At 40.5% G+C, this 19,126-nt stretch overlaps 2 protein-coding genes and 1 long non-coding RNA gene across 4 annotated transcripts; 1 reads left to right on the top strand and 2 right to left on the bottom strand.

Annotated features, from left to right (window-relative positions):
• Nucleotides 1-6,401, bottom strand: prkab1b (protein kinase, AMP-activated, beta 1 non-catalytic subunit, b). The gene is made up of 8 exons (XM_062542531.1): nucleotides 6,247-6,401; nucleotides 5,656-5,850; nucleotides 4,881-5,047; nucleotides 3,331-3,424; nucleotides 2,900-3,014; nucleotides 2,053-2,186; nucleotides 1,713-1,781; nucleotides 1-665 (listed from the first exon to the last, which is right to left on the bottom strand). Exons 2-8 carry the CDS (start codon nucleotides 5,809-5,811, stop codon nucleotides 588-590), a joined length of 813 nt encoding a protein of 270 aa, XP_062398515.1. The 5' UTR covers nucleotides 5,812-5,850; nucleotides 6,247-6,401; the 3' UTR covers nucleotides 1-587.
• Nucleotides 6,402-8,338: 1,937 nt separating this feature from the next.
• On the bottom strand, nucleotides 8,339-13,415 carry LOC134089507 (transmembrane protein 233). Its single transcript, XM_062543951.1, has 3 exons — nucleotides 12,987-13,415; nucleotides 10,174-10,308; nucleotides 8,339-9,996 (listed from the first exon to the last, which is right to left on the bottom strand). The coding sequence occupies exons 1-3, from the start codon at nucleotides 13,197-13,199 to the stop codon at nucleotides 9,985-9,987; spliced, it is 360 nt and encodes a 119-aa protein (XP_062399935.1). The 5' UTR covers nucleotides 13,200-13,415; the 3' UTR covers nucleotides 8,339-9,984.
• Nucleotides 13,416-14,067: 652 nt separating this feature from the next.
• LOC134089508 (uncharacterized) lies at nucleotides 14,068-17,352 on the top strand. 2 transcript variants are annotated; one of them, XR_009940064.1, is made up of 5 exons: nucleotides 14,068-14,658; nucleotides 14,843-14,971; nucleotides 15,115-15,158; nucleotides 16,445-16,537; nucleotides 16,639-17,352. It is a non-coding gene; the product is annotated as an uncharacterized LOC134089508 (long non-coding RNA). The 2 variants fall into 2 exon arrangements; XR_009940063.1 differs by having other exon boundaries at nucleotides 14,068-14,971.
• The last annotated feature ends 1,774 nt before the right edge of the window (nucleotides 17,353-19,126 follow it).

Raw genomic sequence — 19,126 nt, forward strand, 5'->3', positions numbered from 1 at the left:
TGTCATTCAAATGTACATATATGTAATTGTATTATATCATATCTTTATCTTAATTAAAAAACATTATGGGTTCAAAACAGATTCAAGAACACATACTGTTAACAACTGTGTGCAGACTAGTATAACACTTCACAGTCAGAGTATGGTGTACACAGAATTGAATTATGATAAAAACATGACTTAAGAAGAGGGCCAGTTTATGAAACAAGACAACCACTATTGCCATATGCTCTATGTGTTCACATACAACAAACCCCAAAGTTGAAGAGATAAATCCAATCTATGCATATTGAATGAGTTGGTCTGTCCTGGACTTTTTTGCCTTTTACACACACACACACACACACACACACACACACACTCTACATATACTGTACATGAGAAAAAGCTCCCTTGTGTCCCCAATTTCTCCAGCAGCTGTGAATGTTCTCTACACATCCTTCCTGTTGTTCCCCGCCTCCTCCAGGGTTGTAGTGGGAAATCCCACAGCTGACGCTGATAATAAGGTATGTGTCTAATAATAACATACACAGACACACCCACTCACATAGACATATGTGACTTGCAGTACGCCCAGGTGTGCCCTGTTATGTGGGTTTGTAGAGTAAAGTAGTGACGTATTTCTTTTGGTAACGGTGAGTAGCGCTAAGGACCATCACACCATCCTGAAACGAGATGAAATAACAATGTGAGTGTTTGTTCATAACTAAAGAAAATCTTCATTTTATACACATCCTTCCATTTCAGGGTTATCATCAATTATTACATGGCTCTGCATAATGCGTAGAATGCTCCATTCACTTGAAAGGGCTTTCCCAACGTTCAGAGGTCTGATCATTTTGTATAACAGACCGCCTTTCATATCACTCCACAAGTAGTCCGGTCACTTCTTGCAATGGAACCTCTTTCAAAAGGGACAGCAGTTGATCAGCTGTGGTCTAAAGAATGTTTGATTCAATGTGTTGCAATCTATTTGTTTCTCAGCAAAAGCCACGACAAAACGGTGATAAATAAATGGAAAGAGAAATATCATATGGAGTCCCTTCAGGGTGAGGCAAGACCCCTCCACCAGCGGTTCGCCCTGTTGGGACTTATTTTCCTGAGATCGGCCTTCTGTACATTGGCCGGGTTTCCCAAAATCGTTAAGAAGCTCTTAAGTCCTACGAACTTCTTAGGAGCGTTCTTAGAACATTCTTACAACGCTCCTAAGAAGTTCTTAGCACTTAAGAGCTTCTTAACAATTTTGGGAAACCCGGCCATTATCCCTTACTCATTTACCAACTGCAGTGCCTATTAACAAATTCAAAGCATCACTATAGCTCTGGTAAAAAATAGACCTGCGCATTTTTCTGATGGTATCCTATACGGTCACTGAGTGACATTCGAATGAGTTGATCATATTCAAATTTGCAGCTGTCTGTTCATTTTGAATATGAACGTCAATTCATTAATATGTCACTCACCAACAGGATGACATCAGAAAAATGTGCAGTGGTCTCTTTTTTCCAGAGCTGTAGATACAGTATATAGTAAGTAGTAACCCTATGGATTAAAACTATTTGTTAATAGGCAGTTGGTAAATGATATATAGATATACTGTATAGATTGACCTAAAGTTCCTTGACTATGTTTCAAAAGTTATTGTCCCACAAACATACCTTAATGGAGAGATATACTGTATACCTTGACTATGTTTCAAAAGTGATTCATACCTTAATGGAGAGTGCATACAGATGGTTTAGCATCACATGGTTGGGCTCGGGGAGCAAAGCTGGATCACACTGTTGACAGATTACACACATTTTACTGCACAGAATGTATACCTACAGTATGTGTGTGTTGTACAAAATGAAAACATCTACTTTGATGTGAAAAGAGAACTAGAGAGAGAGATTATAGATAAGAGAAGACAGGGTATTTGTAAAGATTTCCCAATTGCCAAATTACCAATATGTAAAAGTTAAATTAGATTACAGTAATAACGTCAATAATCGAAACATGGTCTTGCATAAGTCACTCTGTTGTGTGATAACCAGTTGGTAGCAAACTTACAGATACACCGGTGTCCTTGTTAAGGAGGACCTGCAGCAGGTGTGGAGGTAGAATGGGGGGAGACCTGAGCCTCTCATCGGGCCGCACAATGTAAGGGTCCTGGTGGTACGGCCCTGGAGGGGAGCTAGAGAGGTCTGGGAAAGACAGACAGTGAGAGGGAGAATTCAAAACAGTGACTATATATATATACAGTAAGTGACATCTCATTCTTAATCCATAGGGCTTAATATGACGCCGGCCCACTCTTTGCAGCTATAACAGCTTCAACTGTTCTGGGAAGGCTTTCCACAAGGTTTAGGAGTGTGTTCATGGGAATTTTCAACCATTCTTTCAGAAGCCCATTTGTGAGGCCACACACTGATGTTGGATGAGAAGACTGGCTCTCAGTATCCGCACTGACCTCTGTTGGTTGAGGTCAGGACTCTGTGCAGGCCAGTCAAGTTCATCCACTGTGCACCATTGCACAAAGCAAGGTCTACAAAGACATGTATGACAGAGTTTGTTGAGGATGAACTTGACTGGCCTACACAGAGTCCTGACCTCAACCCAATAGAACACCTTTGGGATGAATGAGAGTGGAAACTGCGAGCCAGTCTCCTCGTCCAACATCAGTGTGTGGCCTGACAAATACACTTCTGGCCGAATGGTCAAAAAACCCCATAAAGACACTACTAAACCTTGTGGAAAGCCTTCCCAAAAGAGTTGAAGCTGTTGCAGCTGCAAAGGATGGACCGACGTCATATTAAACCCTTACTTAAGTTGATATGCGAGTCAAGGCAAGTGACCCACTACTTTTGGCAATATAGTGTACAGTATATGTTCAGGTTCAAGTTGTAAGAAATCTTACCTGACATATCAGCACACTTTTCCGAGTCAGTTTTGAGGGCATCGAACACTTCAAAGTCAGTCTTTTTCACCCTGATCACATTATTTATAGTACCTGCTTTGCCGACTGTCATAGGCTGGAAACGAAACAGGTGTTAGGGTTATGACATAAAATATAGTTGGATTCTAAAACTATTCAGTTGAAGGAATTGAACACATTTTAAAACAGACGGGATAACAGAGGGGGACCGTGTTTTAAACATTTATCCACAGGTGCCTTATTCCTAAGCTAATGGAGGATATCCTCTCTGTTTACTGTTTACATACACAGTTGTAAGAATATGTTTTTTCATTACTCTTCTATAAAACAATGTAGAGTTTCTGTATCACAGGCCACATACTGTAGCATGCTTAAGTCAGGGGTTTTGTTTCGTAAAAGGATTTCCGTCTCACCTCTCCAGGGTCCAAGGACCACTGCCCATCCACATAGTATTTGTACTGATGCTCCCCCTCTGGTAGGTCAAGAACTGCTACAAAGTTGTTCTGGCTTTAAGGTGACATCAATGTATGTCTGATCAAATCAATGCTACAGTATATATTTAGAATCTATCTATGGTCACATGACGCTCACATGTGCTGTGAACATGAAAACCATACAGCTGAAAATGATTACTATCTCAATACAATTACCTAACTGCCAGGGCACCCAACTTTCAGGTATTTGTATTCACAAATATACAGTACAAAAACAAAAATTGTACAAAAACTGTTTTACCAACATTATCAGAAACTAAAACTCACAGATCCTACTGTCCTCCTATGATGACATGTTACAGTAGAACACTGAGTCACTGATTCAGTAGTACTTGCAAAACTAAAAAAACTGTGCCCTACTGGTTGTTTTTATTTGTCATGTATTTTTCTATGTACTGACATCTATTGCTCAGACTTTTGCATTGCAAATTTGCATGAAAGAAGCTGTATAAATAAAAATGTGATTGATTTCAATCAGGGCATGTTCAAGTTCAGCTTTTTTTCCAGAACTGCCCTCTTATTATTTTTCTTCTACTAGCAACACTGACATCTAGTGGTTGATATGGCACACATCAGGTCAGGCACATCACCAAGACTTCAAGACATTTGGGGCTTAGCCCAAAAGTCTGATTTTGTAAATACTGTTAAGTAAATTAACGATTTCTGCACACTTTAAGAGAATAGGGCCTACAGTACACTATGCCAAAAACATGCATGTATGATCTGTCATTTCACTCCTTTACCTCACCCATTGCCTAGACACAAAGTCACAAAGGAAACGGATATGGCATTACCCACAAACTATAAAAAGAACGAAAATGTGCTATGTTTCTATAAACAGAAAAAAATAACATGTATCCGACCGGATTTCCAGCTTAGTGCATTAGTCGACAGTGTGTGTGGCAACAGTGGTTCTCAAACTGTGACATGACACAGTTGGTGTGCTGGAGTGGCTAAAAGTCACATTTTGTAAAGGTCTGCCAAGGAAATTCTTGCTCTCATAAATGGCGTCCCGTCCCACCAAGGCCGTAGCCATAGAGTCAACATTTGGAGAGGGGGGCAGATGAGCAGATGTCATGGTGTTTATGTTAAAAATAGTAATAGTTCCCCATAGTCCCGCTCTTCCCGTCTTTGTATTATTCTGGCATTGATCTGGGATGAATAAATTACTTTAACTGAAACTATAACTCTTTCCTGTGCGCTTGAAAAATGTGTCCGTGTTATAGATTTGTTTGTGCACTTTTTATCTGCTTTCCTTTTGCAACCTCATCAGGTATTGACATTCAGAGGGTCTAGACTTGAGGAGCAGTGTAGCTGACTAGCTGTGTCCCGAAACAGTAGGTTTTGTCAGTCTACTTCTAAAATTATATTTGGGGCAAAATGGCCCGGCTACACCAATGCACCAGGTAGGCCAGGTACCCCCCCCCCCCCCCCCCCCCCCCCCCCCCATCAGTGGGTGGTCAGTGCACCTGCGAGAGAGAGGGATCTTGGTGGCCCAGTTGTTGAATGAACCAGAAAGGTAGACCTCCTTCCCTCCACCTGTCCACCGGAACATAGTTGGCCGATTCTGGGATGGGTTCTTCATGTCTGACTCCAGATCTTTTTGCCACGCAAGAAACTCATGTGCCTCAGGACCCTACGAGGGTGATGAATGCATTTCAGGAGCTTTCATATGCTACAGTAGCACATATAAAAACCTTAAAAAACGTAACAAACTGGGGACCATTTCACTGAGAGATGGTTAAGCAGCATAAACTAAACAGTGATTGATATCTGTCTGAACATTGTAGACTTATAGATAAAGTGTTCAGCAAAATGTATTAACATAGGCTAATATAGGCCTACTTAACACACACTTTAGGATCATCTGCTACAGTAGCACATATAAAAACCTTAAAAAATGTAACAAACTGGGGGCCATTTCACTGAGAGATGGTTAAGCAGCAAACTAAACAGTGATTGATATCTGTCTGAACATTGTAGGCTTATAGATAAAGTGTTCAGCAAAATGTATTAACATAGGCTAATATAGGCCTACTTAACACACACTTTAGGATCATCTGCTACAGTAGCACATATAAAAACCTTAAAAAACGTAACAAACTGGGGGCCATTTCACTGAGAGATGGTTAAGCAGCATAAACTAAACAGTGATTGATATCTGTCTGAACATTGTAGGCTTATAGCTTAAGTGTTCAGCAAAATGTATTAACATAGGCTAATATAGGCCTACTTAACACACACTTTAGGATCATCAAACAAATCTGTATCCTCGTTGTTGTCCATCAGGATGCTGGAACGATGGCCCTCCTTCCCTTTCGAGCTGTCATGACGGTGCCTCTCCCCATGGCCCCCTCCGTGACCGTGGCCGTGACCTCTCTCGCTGGTAGTGTTACCCATGGATGTGCCAGGTAGGCTACAGTAGGCCGATGCAGTTCACTGAAAGACAGATGGCGCAGGGCTGACTGGCTGGCTATTCATCACGGGTGTAGCCCAGTAGGCTATGCTATCCAACAATTCAACCATGTTTCTTCTGTTGTCACGCATGACTGACTGACAAATTCCTGTCTCCACTTTCTTAAGTGTCGACACCGCCTTAGAGAGAATGAAGTCCGCAACATGTGTTCAGGTTCTAGCTTCCGGCAATGTCTGCCTATTCTAGGCTATTGCATTACAGATGCGCATTTGCGCTAGAGCCTAAATAAATAAATAAAACAAATCTGCTCCCTACGACCTTCTCCAAAACAACGAGTTAAACTGGCATGGAACAAACCTAAACAAAAGCCAACATAAACCGTGTGTCACTGCTCAACCATGTCAGACATGTCCTCTTACCTTATTCTGAGTGTTGAAATCCACGTTTAAAAACAATTCCTAGACAACCGCTCCAAATCCCGCACACCAGCGGTTCTCTTGGTTAACCTTTAACCGTAAAGGTAAACCCCTTCCGCCTCAGACGTACTTTGCTCAAGGTAGACAACGTGTAGACTTAGTCTAGCCAACAATATTTTGACTGTAAACAAAGACATATTATGTAATTTGAGACGACGGACAAATGCGAATTAACCATTCGTGATCCATGCCACATTTAGGACATGGATAATTAGCTTTAGGACACCACACATTTGGGTAATTTACCCATAGCCCCTGTATTCTGTTAATTATACTCTAAATAGGCCTCTTGACAAATCATTTACAGTTGTCCTTGTTGACCACTAAGAGGCTATTTCTTGGCAGATGATCCATTACAAAATGCTGCTGTTAAGGCACAAAAAACTGCAGATACAGGCCTAGGCTACTGCACTTAACTAATATCAGCAGTTTTTTTTTTTTTTTTTTTTTAAAGTAAAATGCAGCATGTGGTCATGTGACCAAAATAGTCCACTTCTTCTGCAGTGAAGTGCAGTTGCAATGCATGTTTGTCAAAATACTGTAATCCTGAAAAGCAAAATTCAAAAACTTTGAGACTGCAGTTTTCATTGAAAGGCTTAAGTTCAGTTTCAGGTACAATATAGTGTTACTAAGGTGTATTAAGTCTTTGCCTTTGAGCTCTGGTCAGTAAAGCCAACACCACAGACCACTTTGGCCTAATCCATTAACCGCTCAATTCCTTATTGGTATAACAGCCCGATCCCTTGGGAATGGTACCAAGGCTGAAGTTTTTGTGGCTCACCTATTCTCCCGTCTGGCCCATTAAACTAGGTCTGTGATGGAATCCACCAACTGCACATTAGCCACGTCTCATGATAGCCACCCCCGTGTGCGGCACACTCTCACGGTTATAGCATTTCACCGTGTCATGCTACGGCAACTCAACACTCTGGGAAGCATGTAGGTGACCTGCAGCGCATCCAGAGATTGTATACACTCTTAGGTAAACACAGACAGGGGTGCGAACAGTGGGCTAACGGGGCATGGGTAGGCCTACTGGAGGGACTTGGGATCTGCAGGGAAAATGGCAGGATCATGTATGGAATGGTGTATTTTTTTTATCAGATCTTCAATTATGATAATCCTGCCAATTCCATTCACATATTTAATTGTGATTGCATGTACGGTACAGTCATTACTGAGCTTATCTTTTTGTGTGTGTATGAACCCTGGTCAGTCACCCTAAGGCAAGCAAGCAAGTCTGTGAAACACTTATCAAGAGTCTGCACCGTAATCCCCTTCGTCGTCATCATCATCAACACGCTCACCGCCAGCCTCAATATTGCACTTGGCGCCGATGCGCGTGGCGTAAATCAGCGGTGCCAGCTCGGCACCGTCCTCTCTGCACCAGGTTTACGGGGAATTTGGGGCCTATTTTTAGGCACGGCTGGTGATACGATTACATATCGGAATACATGATCCTCCAGACTCGGCAGATTGCTGTGGGTGTGAAAGCAGTGAGGGAAAAGAGGACAGGGCCAGAAAAGAAGAGGGGGAAAACAGAGACTGGACAGAGGGTGGGAGCAGAGGAGTGACTAGGAGAGAGAGAGAGAGAGAGGGAGAGGGAGAGAGAGAGATGTACTAGAGAGTTAGAGAGAGGGAGAGAGAGAGAGTGTGAGAGAGAGAGAGACGTACTAGAGAGTTAGAGAGCGCAGTAGTGAGTTGATGATGGTGATGGAGAGAGCTTGTAGTGGCTGCTGCTTGTTTTCTATCTGTAATGAACTTCTGTCTGTAATAATATCAAAACATTGACATGGCTGTCATTGAGAGATATAACAAACAGCAATGAGTCAGATGTTGAATGAGCGAAGAACCAAGAACTAAAGGAGAGAAGATTGGCAAAGAGAATAAAGCAAATAAAGCAAGCGGTTATGAATGAGCAAAGTATATAATTACACAGTAATAATATATCCAACTTAAAGTTGAATAAAGTTAAAATTAAATGTTACAATGTGAGCGACATAATAACACAAAACATTTTAACTAGAGTGCATCATAATATATTTATTAAAATCCATCACTATGTACAAGGTTTATAGAAAGGCAAACAATCAAAATGTACAAAAGCCAATAGAAATGTATTACCATAATAATGCATATCAAAGGACAAAATTAGTATAAGTATACCAGCATGTTGTAGAGCTTCTCTTAAATTGTAAATCACTGTTATCTGAAGACACAGTATCAGCCAAGAATTAACAAGGTCTAGTCTACCTGACAACCTCAAATCAAGGTGAGAACAAGAGGGGCATAAGTGACATGTTTGGTGAAATTGTGATATACAGTATACTTGTCACTTACTCCCCTCTGGTTCCAAGACCTCAAAATTTGCATTTGTTTGGCACCAAATACAGTTTTTCTTAATCGATTTGATGCTTGTGTCCACTCTGACATGACCTGTGAATAGATGTTTTCCTTTTGTTTAGCAAAGGGAAATCAGTAGTTTGAATTTGGGGCCTTTGAATGACATCTGTGTTAACTGTTTTGCAAAAGGGTGTGAGAATTGTGTGAACCCAATGAAAATGTGTGAGCACATTTGCAAGAGATGACTTCTGCTGTGCAAAGAAGGTATTATTAATGAAGACCAAGTGGATTTAAGCAAGTCAAAGCAATCAAGAAAAACTGTAATATGCCATAATGTAATTGGGTGCAAACTTGAAGCATTATACTATTTATAAAAAAATAATACAACATATGACATGATAATACATTTCATGGTAGCTTTTTGATTCTAGGTTCACAATTGCATTGTTATCCAAAGTGCACTAGGACCTTGTTAGTTCTCGGCTGATGAGCTGAACTGAGATATAGAGGAGCTCCATGGTACTTGATATATAAAAAAGGTGAACTTAAAAAAGTGAATGTTTACAGACATCAGCTTTCATGCGTGCATTCTGTTCGTGCTGACACATAGGATTCAATGCTGGTGAACACTAAAGCATGTTTTGTGTGTTATGTATATTGTGATGTTCAAGACCTGGAAATGGGACTGCTGTCATTTGACACATTTCAAGTTGATTGAATATTGCACTTCTTTTGGAAGGATGATTATATTTCTTTTTGGGGAAACATCATATGTTTTTAATGTAGTGTTTCAAACACAGCTATGACTTGACTTCGCTGGTAAGGTTCATGAAACCACATATGAGATGATGAGATAAAGTGTGGGGGATCACTGGGTATGGAGAAAAGGGTATAGCGGTAAGAGGTAAGACCATCTGTGAAAAAGAGTACATCGTCCTCATATGTACGGCACCTCTGTTGACCTGGTAGCCTCAGCTGGGGCGTGAGTTTACCGAGATCTGTCAGTGCTTCCCTCGCTCAGTTGGAGTCGCAGAGGGACGAGCTGGAAATGGTACTGAGCTGAATGTTAAAAATAAGACAGAGCCTGCCCACAGTCTCTCTTTGTAGCAGGCAGAAAGAGGGGCATGGGAAAAAGGGAGAGAGAGAGAGAGAGAGAGAGAGAGAGAGAGAGGGAGGGAGGGAGACCAAGCCTGCCCCAGTGTGTGGGTCCAGTCTCTCTGATGTGTCCGTAGGCATCGATTCCTTTGTTGAGAATAGTTACTCCTCCAGGATATACTGTATGTCTTTGTGTGTTAGTTCGTCTGATGTTTTTGGCTTGGATGCTTTCTCCCAGTTGTTTCATATTGCGTTCTAGAAAGTTACAGAAGAAAACAAACGTACAAGATTAGACAATTGTCATGCAACTTTGTATGGCATATAGATGATGGTGTTGGTGTGTGTGTATGTGTGTGTGAGAGAGGGACATGTGCATGCTATGCATGTATGTGTATGTGAGAGAGTGCAATCTTTGATGTTACACGAGCCTACCGTTGTGAAATGGACGATGGTGAATATGATGATGATGATGATGCCAATGATCATGGAGGCTATGCCCATGTGCAGAGCCTTCCTACCCAGGCGCTGGGCACCATCATAGTCTTCATCATCATAACTACTCTGGGACTGAGAGAGAGAGAGAGAATTAATCAATTAAATGAAACGCCTACAGCAGATGCAAAGATCAATCAACATAGGTGTTCCACCTTATTATGAACCTCAATACACATCAAATTGGGCAAGACATGCAGCTTTACTTCCCTTCCCTTCAACTTCTATCATTTTCTCAACCTTTCTGGCTAGACTAGACTTTCCATATTCTCATTTTCATCATCTGGGTCATGAGTTTGACACAAAACTTATTTTTTTCCTCTTTCACCACATGTCATGTTTTGAACGGCAGCAGTAGACCAAAGTAGCCCAGAGGTTGCATAGGAAAGATGCCATCCTCGTTCCAGCTCCATGGCTGTGATCACCTCCTTCAACAGGGTCAGTGATGTCCCCCCAGAGACCCACGGGCTCTAAATCACTTTTATTTAAAAAAAAAATAAATAAAAAAAAAACCTTCAGAAAGGCAGCAGCGCCGTGCAATCACTTTGAAGTCACACGTCTTATACTGTCTATCCCTTCAGTCTGTTAGGTCTGCGCTAGCTGAATGTGATTGCCCTGCGCACAGTTTAAAGTGAACTTGAGCGTCACCTTGACAACGTCTTGTCAACTGTACTTCTCACCTCTGATTGACACCTGTTGTTTTCCCACGCACTTTCCCTTTCGCACATTCCTATCCTACCCACATCATCACGATTTTAAACCACTGTCATCTCACTTTCATGACCCCCCCTCTCTCTCTCTTCCTGTCAGTCTGTCTGTCTGTCTCTTTGCATTTCTAGTACTGTGATTATAAGTTGAATAAAGTAAAAGTTAAAACTTGTAATGGTGGTGTGAGAGACATGATAGCGCAAAACATTATTTAACTATAAGCGCACAATAATATGTTTGTTAAGATCCATAACAATCAAAATGTACAAACGCCAATAGAAATGTCTTTGCATGTGAATGCATTTTGCAATATAATGTTAGTCTGCCTGTCTCTTTGTGTTTTTCATTTGGTTCCCATGAGGCCAACTGTATGATTTTTTTTTATCTTTAAATACAAAGTGTGTATTTAGGCTGTCTGTTAGGTAAGGTGGTTAGCAGCACTCATCCTGTTTCACAGCTGTGAGGGCCGACACCCTCACCCACAACTCGAGTCACTATCACACTCTGGAGCCTGAAGTCAACCTGAAACCAGAAGGTGTTGCTCTCCACAGGCTGAGCATGTGCACCCTGTCACACAAGCCGCGTAACAACACTACGCTGTAGCATGTCTCCGCTTTCAACCATGTGCGTGACAAATCTGCAGACAAGTCTGACCAAAGGTGCTGTCTGACACGGGAGAGATTCAAATGAAGCTAGAGGGGGGTTTTAAGACACACAAAAACACATGCACGCCTCACTCTGTAATGGTTAAAACGTAATGTTTGTCTTTAAGTCACTAGTCAGTATTTAGCACATAGCTCTACAGTCTACTTTGTATCATATTGTGTATTTTCTTTCTCCAAATTTGCTTTAGGCCTTCAGAGGATTTTGCAGAGGGAGTGAGTCTTTAGTTTCAGTAACCTTTTGAAACAAAGCTCAGCCTTTTTTTGGGTGTTTGAAAGTTTTAGAGAGACAGTTTTTCCAGACGTGGAGGTGGAGAACAGTTGCCTACTCATCCTGAGGCATAAGGGTAGCCTAAAAACCAAACCACGCTCAGATTTCTGTGTGTAGGATGAAACACTTAGGATTTCAGATTTTAGATAACATATAAAGGCACAATAACTTGCCAAAGTAGAAGTCGTATGATACAAAATGAATGCTGATCTGCATACTGCAGTCATGCAATAAGGAATGACAAGGTATTCTCAACAGATGATAACACACAATATTTACAGGAGAAATGATCATGCTTTGGTGCTCATATCTGTCCTGTCATGTCCTGTGTGTATGCTGTAGGACATCCTGTGCATTTATGTGTGTTTGTGAGAGAGAGAGAGAGATCGAGAGAGAGAGAAAGGAAGAGAGAGAGAGAAAGAGCGTGTGTGCATGTACAGTAAGTGTGCATGTGTGCAAGTTTGCCTGTGTGCATGTAGCTGCAACTGTGTGTGTGTGTGTGTGTGTGTGTGTGTGTGTGTGTGTGTGTGTGTGTGTGTGTGTGTGTGTGTGTGTGTGTGTGTGTGTGTGTGTGTGTGTGTGTGTGTGTGTGCGTGCGTTTGTAAAGCAGGAGTGGGTATAGGTGTGACACACAAACGCAGAACCTAATGTGCCGTGGTAGGATCTATTTATATCTGATGAGAGTTTTAGTGGTCTGAATCATGAGAACACGAGGCACTGCTTGGATTTCACAGACAGGTATCCACAGTCACCCAGGGACAATCAAACGTGCTTTACGGCTCTGATATGGAAATAAATATAACTTTCCTGTGTAAAATATTCGTTTATATTCTTACAGTTAGAATCATGCCATTCCATTTTCATCATTTGCCATTCTAACATTAAGCATAATACTGTATTTTTGTGTGGCAGCTATCCTTACATAACATTACAAACTATACAGTTTGAATTTCAGATTATTATTATTTTTTATCTATCTATCTATCTATCTATCTATCTATCTATCTATCACAGGGGCTCTGAAATATGGGAAACTACTTTGACAATCATTTAATTATATATGTCCACACTGTCATCCCACTGTGATTAGCTAAAGAGTAGAGTAGCCCTACCATCACAGAGAAGACCAGGGCCACGATGTTGATGGGCCATGCTGGACAGAAGCAGGTGAAGATGGTGAGGAAGATGTAGTTCTTCAGTGGTGGAGGTTCCTGAGATTCTCCTAGTCTGAAGTCTGCAAGTCCATGGTCAGTGCTGCCATGTCCCGCACTCCCACCCAGAGACTGCTTCGCCTTCTTCTCCGTCTGTGGAGCTCCTGGGCTCATGGTTGGAGATATCCAAAGGAAAGGAGAGGAGCGCTGGCGTATGGATGAGTAGGAATGACCAGTGAAGCTCAGAAGAACCAAACAGACACTGAGTCAGAAGAGGCGGCTGGGAAAAGCAACGGGACGAGAGGAGAGGAATGAGTGAGCAGAGAGGGAGGTGTGAGAAGAGAGGGAGAGAGAGAAAGTGAAGAGGAGGAAGAGTGTGGGGTTGAGAGAAAGAAGGGAGCGGCAGAAGAGTGTGATGGGAGAAGAGATGACCTATTTCTTTGAGGGGTGATCCTTACCCCTGTGTGTGTGTGTGTGTGTGTGTGTGTGTGTGTGTGTGTGTGTGTGTGTGTGTGTGTGTGTGTGTGTGTGAACAGCATGTTGCTAAAGTGAAGTTGGAGTATTTTCACTGGACACTCCAATAGCCTATTTGCCATTCTTACAATACAAAGCATAGGGTGTTGTACTAACTCACTGATCATTGTCTTAACTTAAACATGTATGTATTTTTATGTGTTGAAATGAAGTGGAAGCCCAAGTTGTTTAATCAGAAACGGCGCCACCGTGTGGAATCCATTGGAGGAAGTAATCAAATTGTGGCCTAACCTAAGATTTCGTGCGCGAAAACCAGACGAGTGCCGTTTGAAGCGTAAAAACGAAAAGCATAACACATCTATTCATAGTAATTGTGCAAGTTACACACAAAAAAAACACTAGACACTCCTGTTCCAAGGACTGTAGCCTATTTTCCCCAGATCGTCACAAAACGTTTTGTCTCCATCCACAAGATGATGTGCAGGGCGAGTTGGAAACCAGGGGAAGTCAGTGTGAAGATTGCGGTTGACTGCTAGTTTCAGGTGACTGAGAGGAAACAGGTTATTCATTGAGTTGTCGCTGAGTGCTCAGTCGAGATGCAAAATACGTTAATTCAGTTTTCCATAACTCCTAAATACTCGAAATGAAAGGCTAATATAACAGTAACAATGGTCACAGTTAGCGATTTTCTTCTGATTTGGGCAACCCTCTGTCTTCCTGGTAAGTACACCAGTTGACCTCATACAACTAACGCAGCTTGACAATATCACCAATGTAGACTATCAAATCTTTGTGATTAGAAGTTAACCAACGCGATACTAACTATTGGTTTATCTTTCTATAGAGTACGCACAGGGAAGGAACGTTATTGCGTGGCAGATGCCAAACATGACTGTTACCAAGGGCGCAAATGCAAGCATAACCTGTTCTGTTTATGCTCCAGAAATGTACAACACGACTGTATATGTAAAATGGGAAAAACAGAACAAGTCCTATTTAGCCGAGGAGAAAATATATAGTCCCGAGTCAAATAATTCATTTGTTTTACATCTTTACTCATTACAACTGAATGACAGTGGGTGGTATAGGTGTAATGTGCGCTTCCATATCCCAAAGCTCTATATAGAATCTGCAAACGGAACCTATCTCACAGTGGTTGGTAAGACAAAAATACAATTTACCATAATTACTTACTGTATGAACATATTTGATACTTTTGCTGCAGCACTTGAAATGTTTATTGTAGGCTATATGCATAGATCAGGCATATTTGCTTATTAGGTCTATTTGCTGTATTGTAAACACCCATGTTCTTGACCTTCCATGGGTTTTATCGGATGAAGCTGAGGAAGCTGCAGAACCTGAGATACTTGAGATATTGCCAATGAATACAGGCCTATGGCTTTCAGTCGGTGGTGTACTCGTTGTTCTGCTCATCGGAGGAATTGCCATGGTCTTCAGAAGATTTAAAAGTAAATAGACATACTGTATGTTATTCATCATCACATATTTCATTTTATAGCCCTTGGTAATATATAGGCATCAATCTGCATATACCCCAAAATGATATTGCGGGGAAAAAATTATGCATATACAGTATTTCTGACCCTCATAGGAGACGAGCAGCACAGAGAGCAAATAACAGAAAATATCCCACAAGTAAGTTATATTTTCACTCAATAAAAACACAGTACACTGTAAAAACTAATCTAACCAAGTCTTACATGCTAAATGATCAAAAATCTAGTTGGTAGTGCTTTTTCGTATAAAGATCACAGGGCTTTCTCATGAGATCATTTTTAATGTAATAGCATACCTGTCTTCTTTCAAGATGTCATATAGACAGATTTTCTTGCATTATGATCTCATGTGAAAGAGCTTGGTAAATCTCCTTATAATAAAAGCACTAGATTTGTGATGAATAACATTTGGTTAGATGAGCAGATTGTAGTGTAGACATGGCCGACATTTCAGTGGAAAGCATTTGGTTTATCTATCTTCCACAAGATAGATGATAAAACAACTTTGGTGCAGAATTGTGTATGCCTCATGGCAATTGGACTATGTATTAACATTATTACTCTCGTACTGTAGACCATCCGTCCACCTGTGTGTGTTTTCACTCACATAACTTCAAAAGCACAAGTTCAATGTACTTCAAATTTTGATACAATGCAGAGGGTCACCATATCTTGGTCACCATGACAACAATAAAGTAACATGTTTGCATTTCAAAACAATGTCATTCAACATGAGCTAATTGACCAATTATGTGCCTCCCGGGCCAAAAAACTCAATGGTTAATTTTTACCACTTCAATTAGGAAGTAAGCACTATGAAAAGATCACATGGGAGCACCTAGGGTTATTAATCATGGAAAACATTGCAGAGAGAGGAAGAGGAGATGGGAGGGTGTGGATGAGAAGGGGAGGAAGAGTCCAATGTAAATATATCTGCTGTGTATTTACATTGCAGACAATTGCAAGACAAATTGTTTCAACAGCATGCGTGTATATCTGCAAATATTTCTGAAGACCTGTGAAGACCTTTCTACAACTTGAACTATTTTAATGAGAGTGTAGTTGGTTAGACAGCAATCTGGCAATGAGTGAAGTGTGTGCCATGTGGTGCAAAAGCTTGATAATGCTATATGTAGTTTTGGTTGCAGTGCTTCATTTTGCAGGATATATGAGGTATTTTGCAGTTTGGGTGTGTGGTTTTGTGAATTTGTATTAAAAAACAAAACAAAACAAAAAACAGTCTAGTTTACAAAATTGTGTTGTAACAATTGGAAAAAAAACTGTAATACTGTGTGACAGGGACAAGACAAATACATGTTTCTCTTCTGAGACTATTAAGAAGTTATGCTTATCTCGGTAGCCTCTGATATTGTTCACAAATACTACTCTTACAGTAGCTTAACAACTGTTTAAAAATATGTGCAGGTTGTCCATCTAGAATCAGCAACTCAGGACACAGAGGAAATTACATATGCTTCGATAAACAAGCAACAGCTTAGCTGCAGAAAAAATCAACAGGTACCCTAAATACATAATCCATCTACAAAACCCATAAAATGATATGCCAGTGAAATATTATGCACTGCTATGCTAACTATTATAATGTTTTGATCATTCAGAAAATTCCAGAGCAAGAAAAGATGACAAACAGAACACACAGCCCAGATGCCACTGTTGAGGAGTCGGTGCTCTATTCTCCTATAAGGACAAAACAAAACAGGTAGACTAGATGAAACGTAAATGCATGGACATGAAGTGAAAGTCTAGTAGCTACACTAGTAGACACTAGTCTAGTAGACACTTTTTCTAGATGTAAAAGTGTGAGCACATCTGCCCAACAGACAGACATTACTGTGGGAGGCTGGGAGCTGTGAGTGGTAGGTGGGCACCAGACTGCTGCATGCAAAGGTGCCCATCTTCCAAAAACCCACGCGTGTGACAAGTGCCAAACCACAAGCGAGTTGTTGCATTCGTCAAAGAAATACATATGAGTGATTGATTACCTTATACAACCTTATGTGTGTAGTCTGCAAGTCTTTTGACTTAACTTTTGCCCATCATGAACAACTTTGTTTTTGTTACTTCTCTGTTTTTTAATATCTTAAATTATGAGTATTACAGGGTGTAAACTTGTGTTGTACATCACAGCAATAGCATAAAGAGGTGTGATTTTATTAAAAAAAAAAAAAAAAAAAGAAACGTCAGTGGCGCATGGATGTACTGGGAGTTTCCAGTTGTCTGAAAGGATACCTGAAACTGTCGCTGATAACTGTCATCTGCCATCAGAGGGTTCCATCAGACTGTTGACTCATGACTGATTTCACATGTCTTAAACGTCATTCAAATGGAAAGCTTAGTTCATGAACTTAATTAAATTATTTCATTTAACAAGTGTGTTCTTTTATTGTGGCTAACCCTGAAATACTAAGCCTCTAAAGGGACATGAGCAAACATTTCCTTCATGATACTTATTGGTTCATACCACAAATTTAATTAGGTATTTTAAACAAAATAAAATATAAATAATGATGTTAGAAAGACAAGTAAAAAAGTGGAAGCAAGGTTTGTAAAGCATTAAATAAGGAACATAGAAAGAAATTAGAAACATGAAATTAGAAAGTTTAAATGCTAGGCAGAGAACCAGTGAAGCTGAGAACTCGTTGCACTTGCTCGTGGGGACCCATTGTCATTGAAACAACTGAATGTAATGCCTTTGTTGACAAGATATGTGTTTGATGTAATTCCAATGTATTTGGTACTAGTTTACGGTTTTCTCTTGTTGTTTATAGGCTAACCTTTATAGAATAGCTGGCAAAAACAACTGAATGTAAAGAAACAACCACTGATAGAAAATGCTAAAAATATATATATAAGCATTTAAAAAGCCTGCAGAAAATCCTACAGTATTACACATGCCTCTTTTAATTTACCACTTTAAGTTTAGTTTCACTGCTGGTTACATATTTTGTTATCTAAAATAACTGCGGCTAATGTAGTGCAAAACTAGCAGCTGAATTGGACGATTTAGGTAATAATTAGATAATTCAATCCTAGATGCAAAACTAACTATCTGTGGAGGCTATGACAAAGTGTAGCCTCTGTTGTATTACAACAACAGAGACGGTTTGTCACCAGACTGCCAAAAACCCACAAGTGTGACAAGTCATCACTGCATTGTTCACAGTGCATTGTGCATGTCTGACTGTCTTAAACTTACACATCTCATAGTAGATCATGTGAATGAGCTGTCCACACACACCTCCCAGACAGTACCTATGCAGTGCATCAAGGCAATGGCTGAATGAGGGATGTATATTTTGTTTATCTAATGCATTTTACCTTCCCTATGGTGAGTGTCTGATTTCCTCTTTTAAGTAGGGTGTGATTACGACTTCCTGTGAATTTTGCAAACATCACTTCAACTCTAAACCCAAGTGAATTCTTCAGCAAGCCTGTCTGTTCATTACCACTGTTACAACCATTTTTAAATGGTCTAGAAATGTGAACAAAATCTGTGGAAATCACTTAAGTTTTGTGTATTACATATTCAAGTAAAAGGATGTTCTTCCGTTCCAAATACATCTTAAATATATTCCTAAACATTGAATTGGATAAAACCGTACATAAAGTAATCTTGTTCATTTTTTATTGAGTGTCCTTGGGCCCTCACCTGTTGAAAGTCAAATGACTAAACAACATGACAGAAAAGGATCAACAAATAGGTTGCTAACAGTTCCAATACAGTATTGGCTGTTTTATAATTGCTGACTTCATCTGGGTGAGTGCTAACATGTGTGATGCCGAGCATAAACTGTAAGGTACTGTACACACAACTATTGTATTTAATATCTACAATTTCTTTTTGATCCTATTTATGGATATCACAATGTGATAACGCTTTCACAATGCATGCAATACACAAGGTGCCTCTCATTTAGAGTTTATACGTCCTCCCTTGCTCCTCCGGCCTCGATCCTCACATGATCCTCACCATGTTCTGTTATGGTTTGTGTTTCAACCCACTCTGCCCCCCTCAGGCCTGTCATGGCCAGTGCAAGGCTGCCTAATTAGCTAATCATGCACAGCTGTGGAGGTGTGTGTATAGGG

The sequence above is a fragment of the Sardina pilchardus genome, chromosome 8, assembly GCF_963854185.1.
Source record: "Sardina pilchardus chromosome 8, fSarPil1.1, whole genome shotgun sequence".
NCBI lineage: Eukaryota > Metazoa > Chordata > Actinopteri > Clupeiformes > Clupeidae > Sardina > Sardina pilchardus.

Bases quoted from the DNA above. Each gene is read 5' to 3' on its own strand.
- prkab1b (XM_062542531.1), bottom strand. From the start codon at position 5,811: ATGGGTAACACTACCAGCGAGAGAGGTCACGGCCACGGTCACGGAGGG. The intron at 3,425-4,880 runs GTGCACTGACCA...GTCACCTTAAAG, and splicing joins AAGATCCCTCTCTCTCGCAG to CCAGAACAACTTTGTAGCAG. The intron at 1,782-2,052 runs GTAAGTTTGCTA...ATCTGTCAACAG, and splicing joins ACAAGGACACCGGTGTATCT to TGTGATCCAGCTTTGCTCCC.
- LOC134089507 (XM_062543951.1), bottom strand. From the start codon at position 13,199: ATGAGCCCAGGAGCTCCACAGACGGAGAAGAAGGCGAAGCAGTCTCTG. The intron at 10,309-12,986 runs GTAGGGCTACTC...TCTCTCTCTCAG, and splicing joins CCCTGGTCTTCTCTGTGATG to TCCCAGAGTAGTTATGATGA.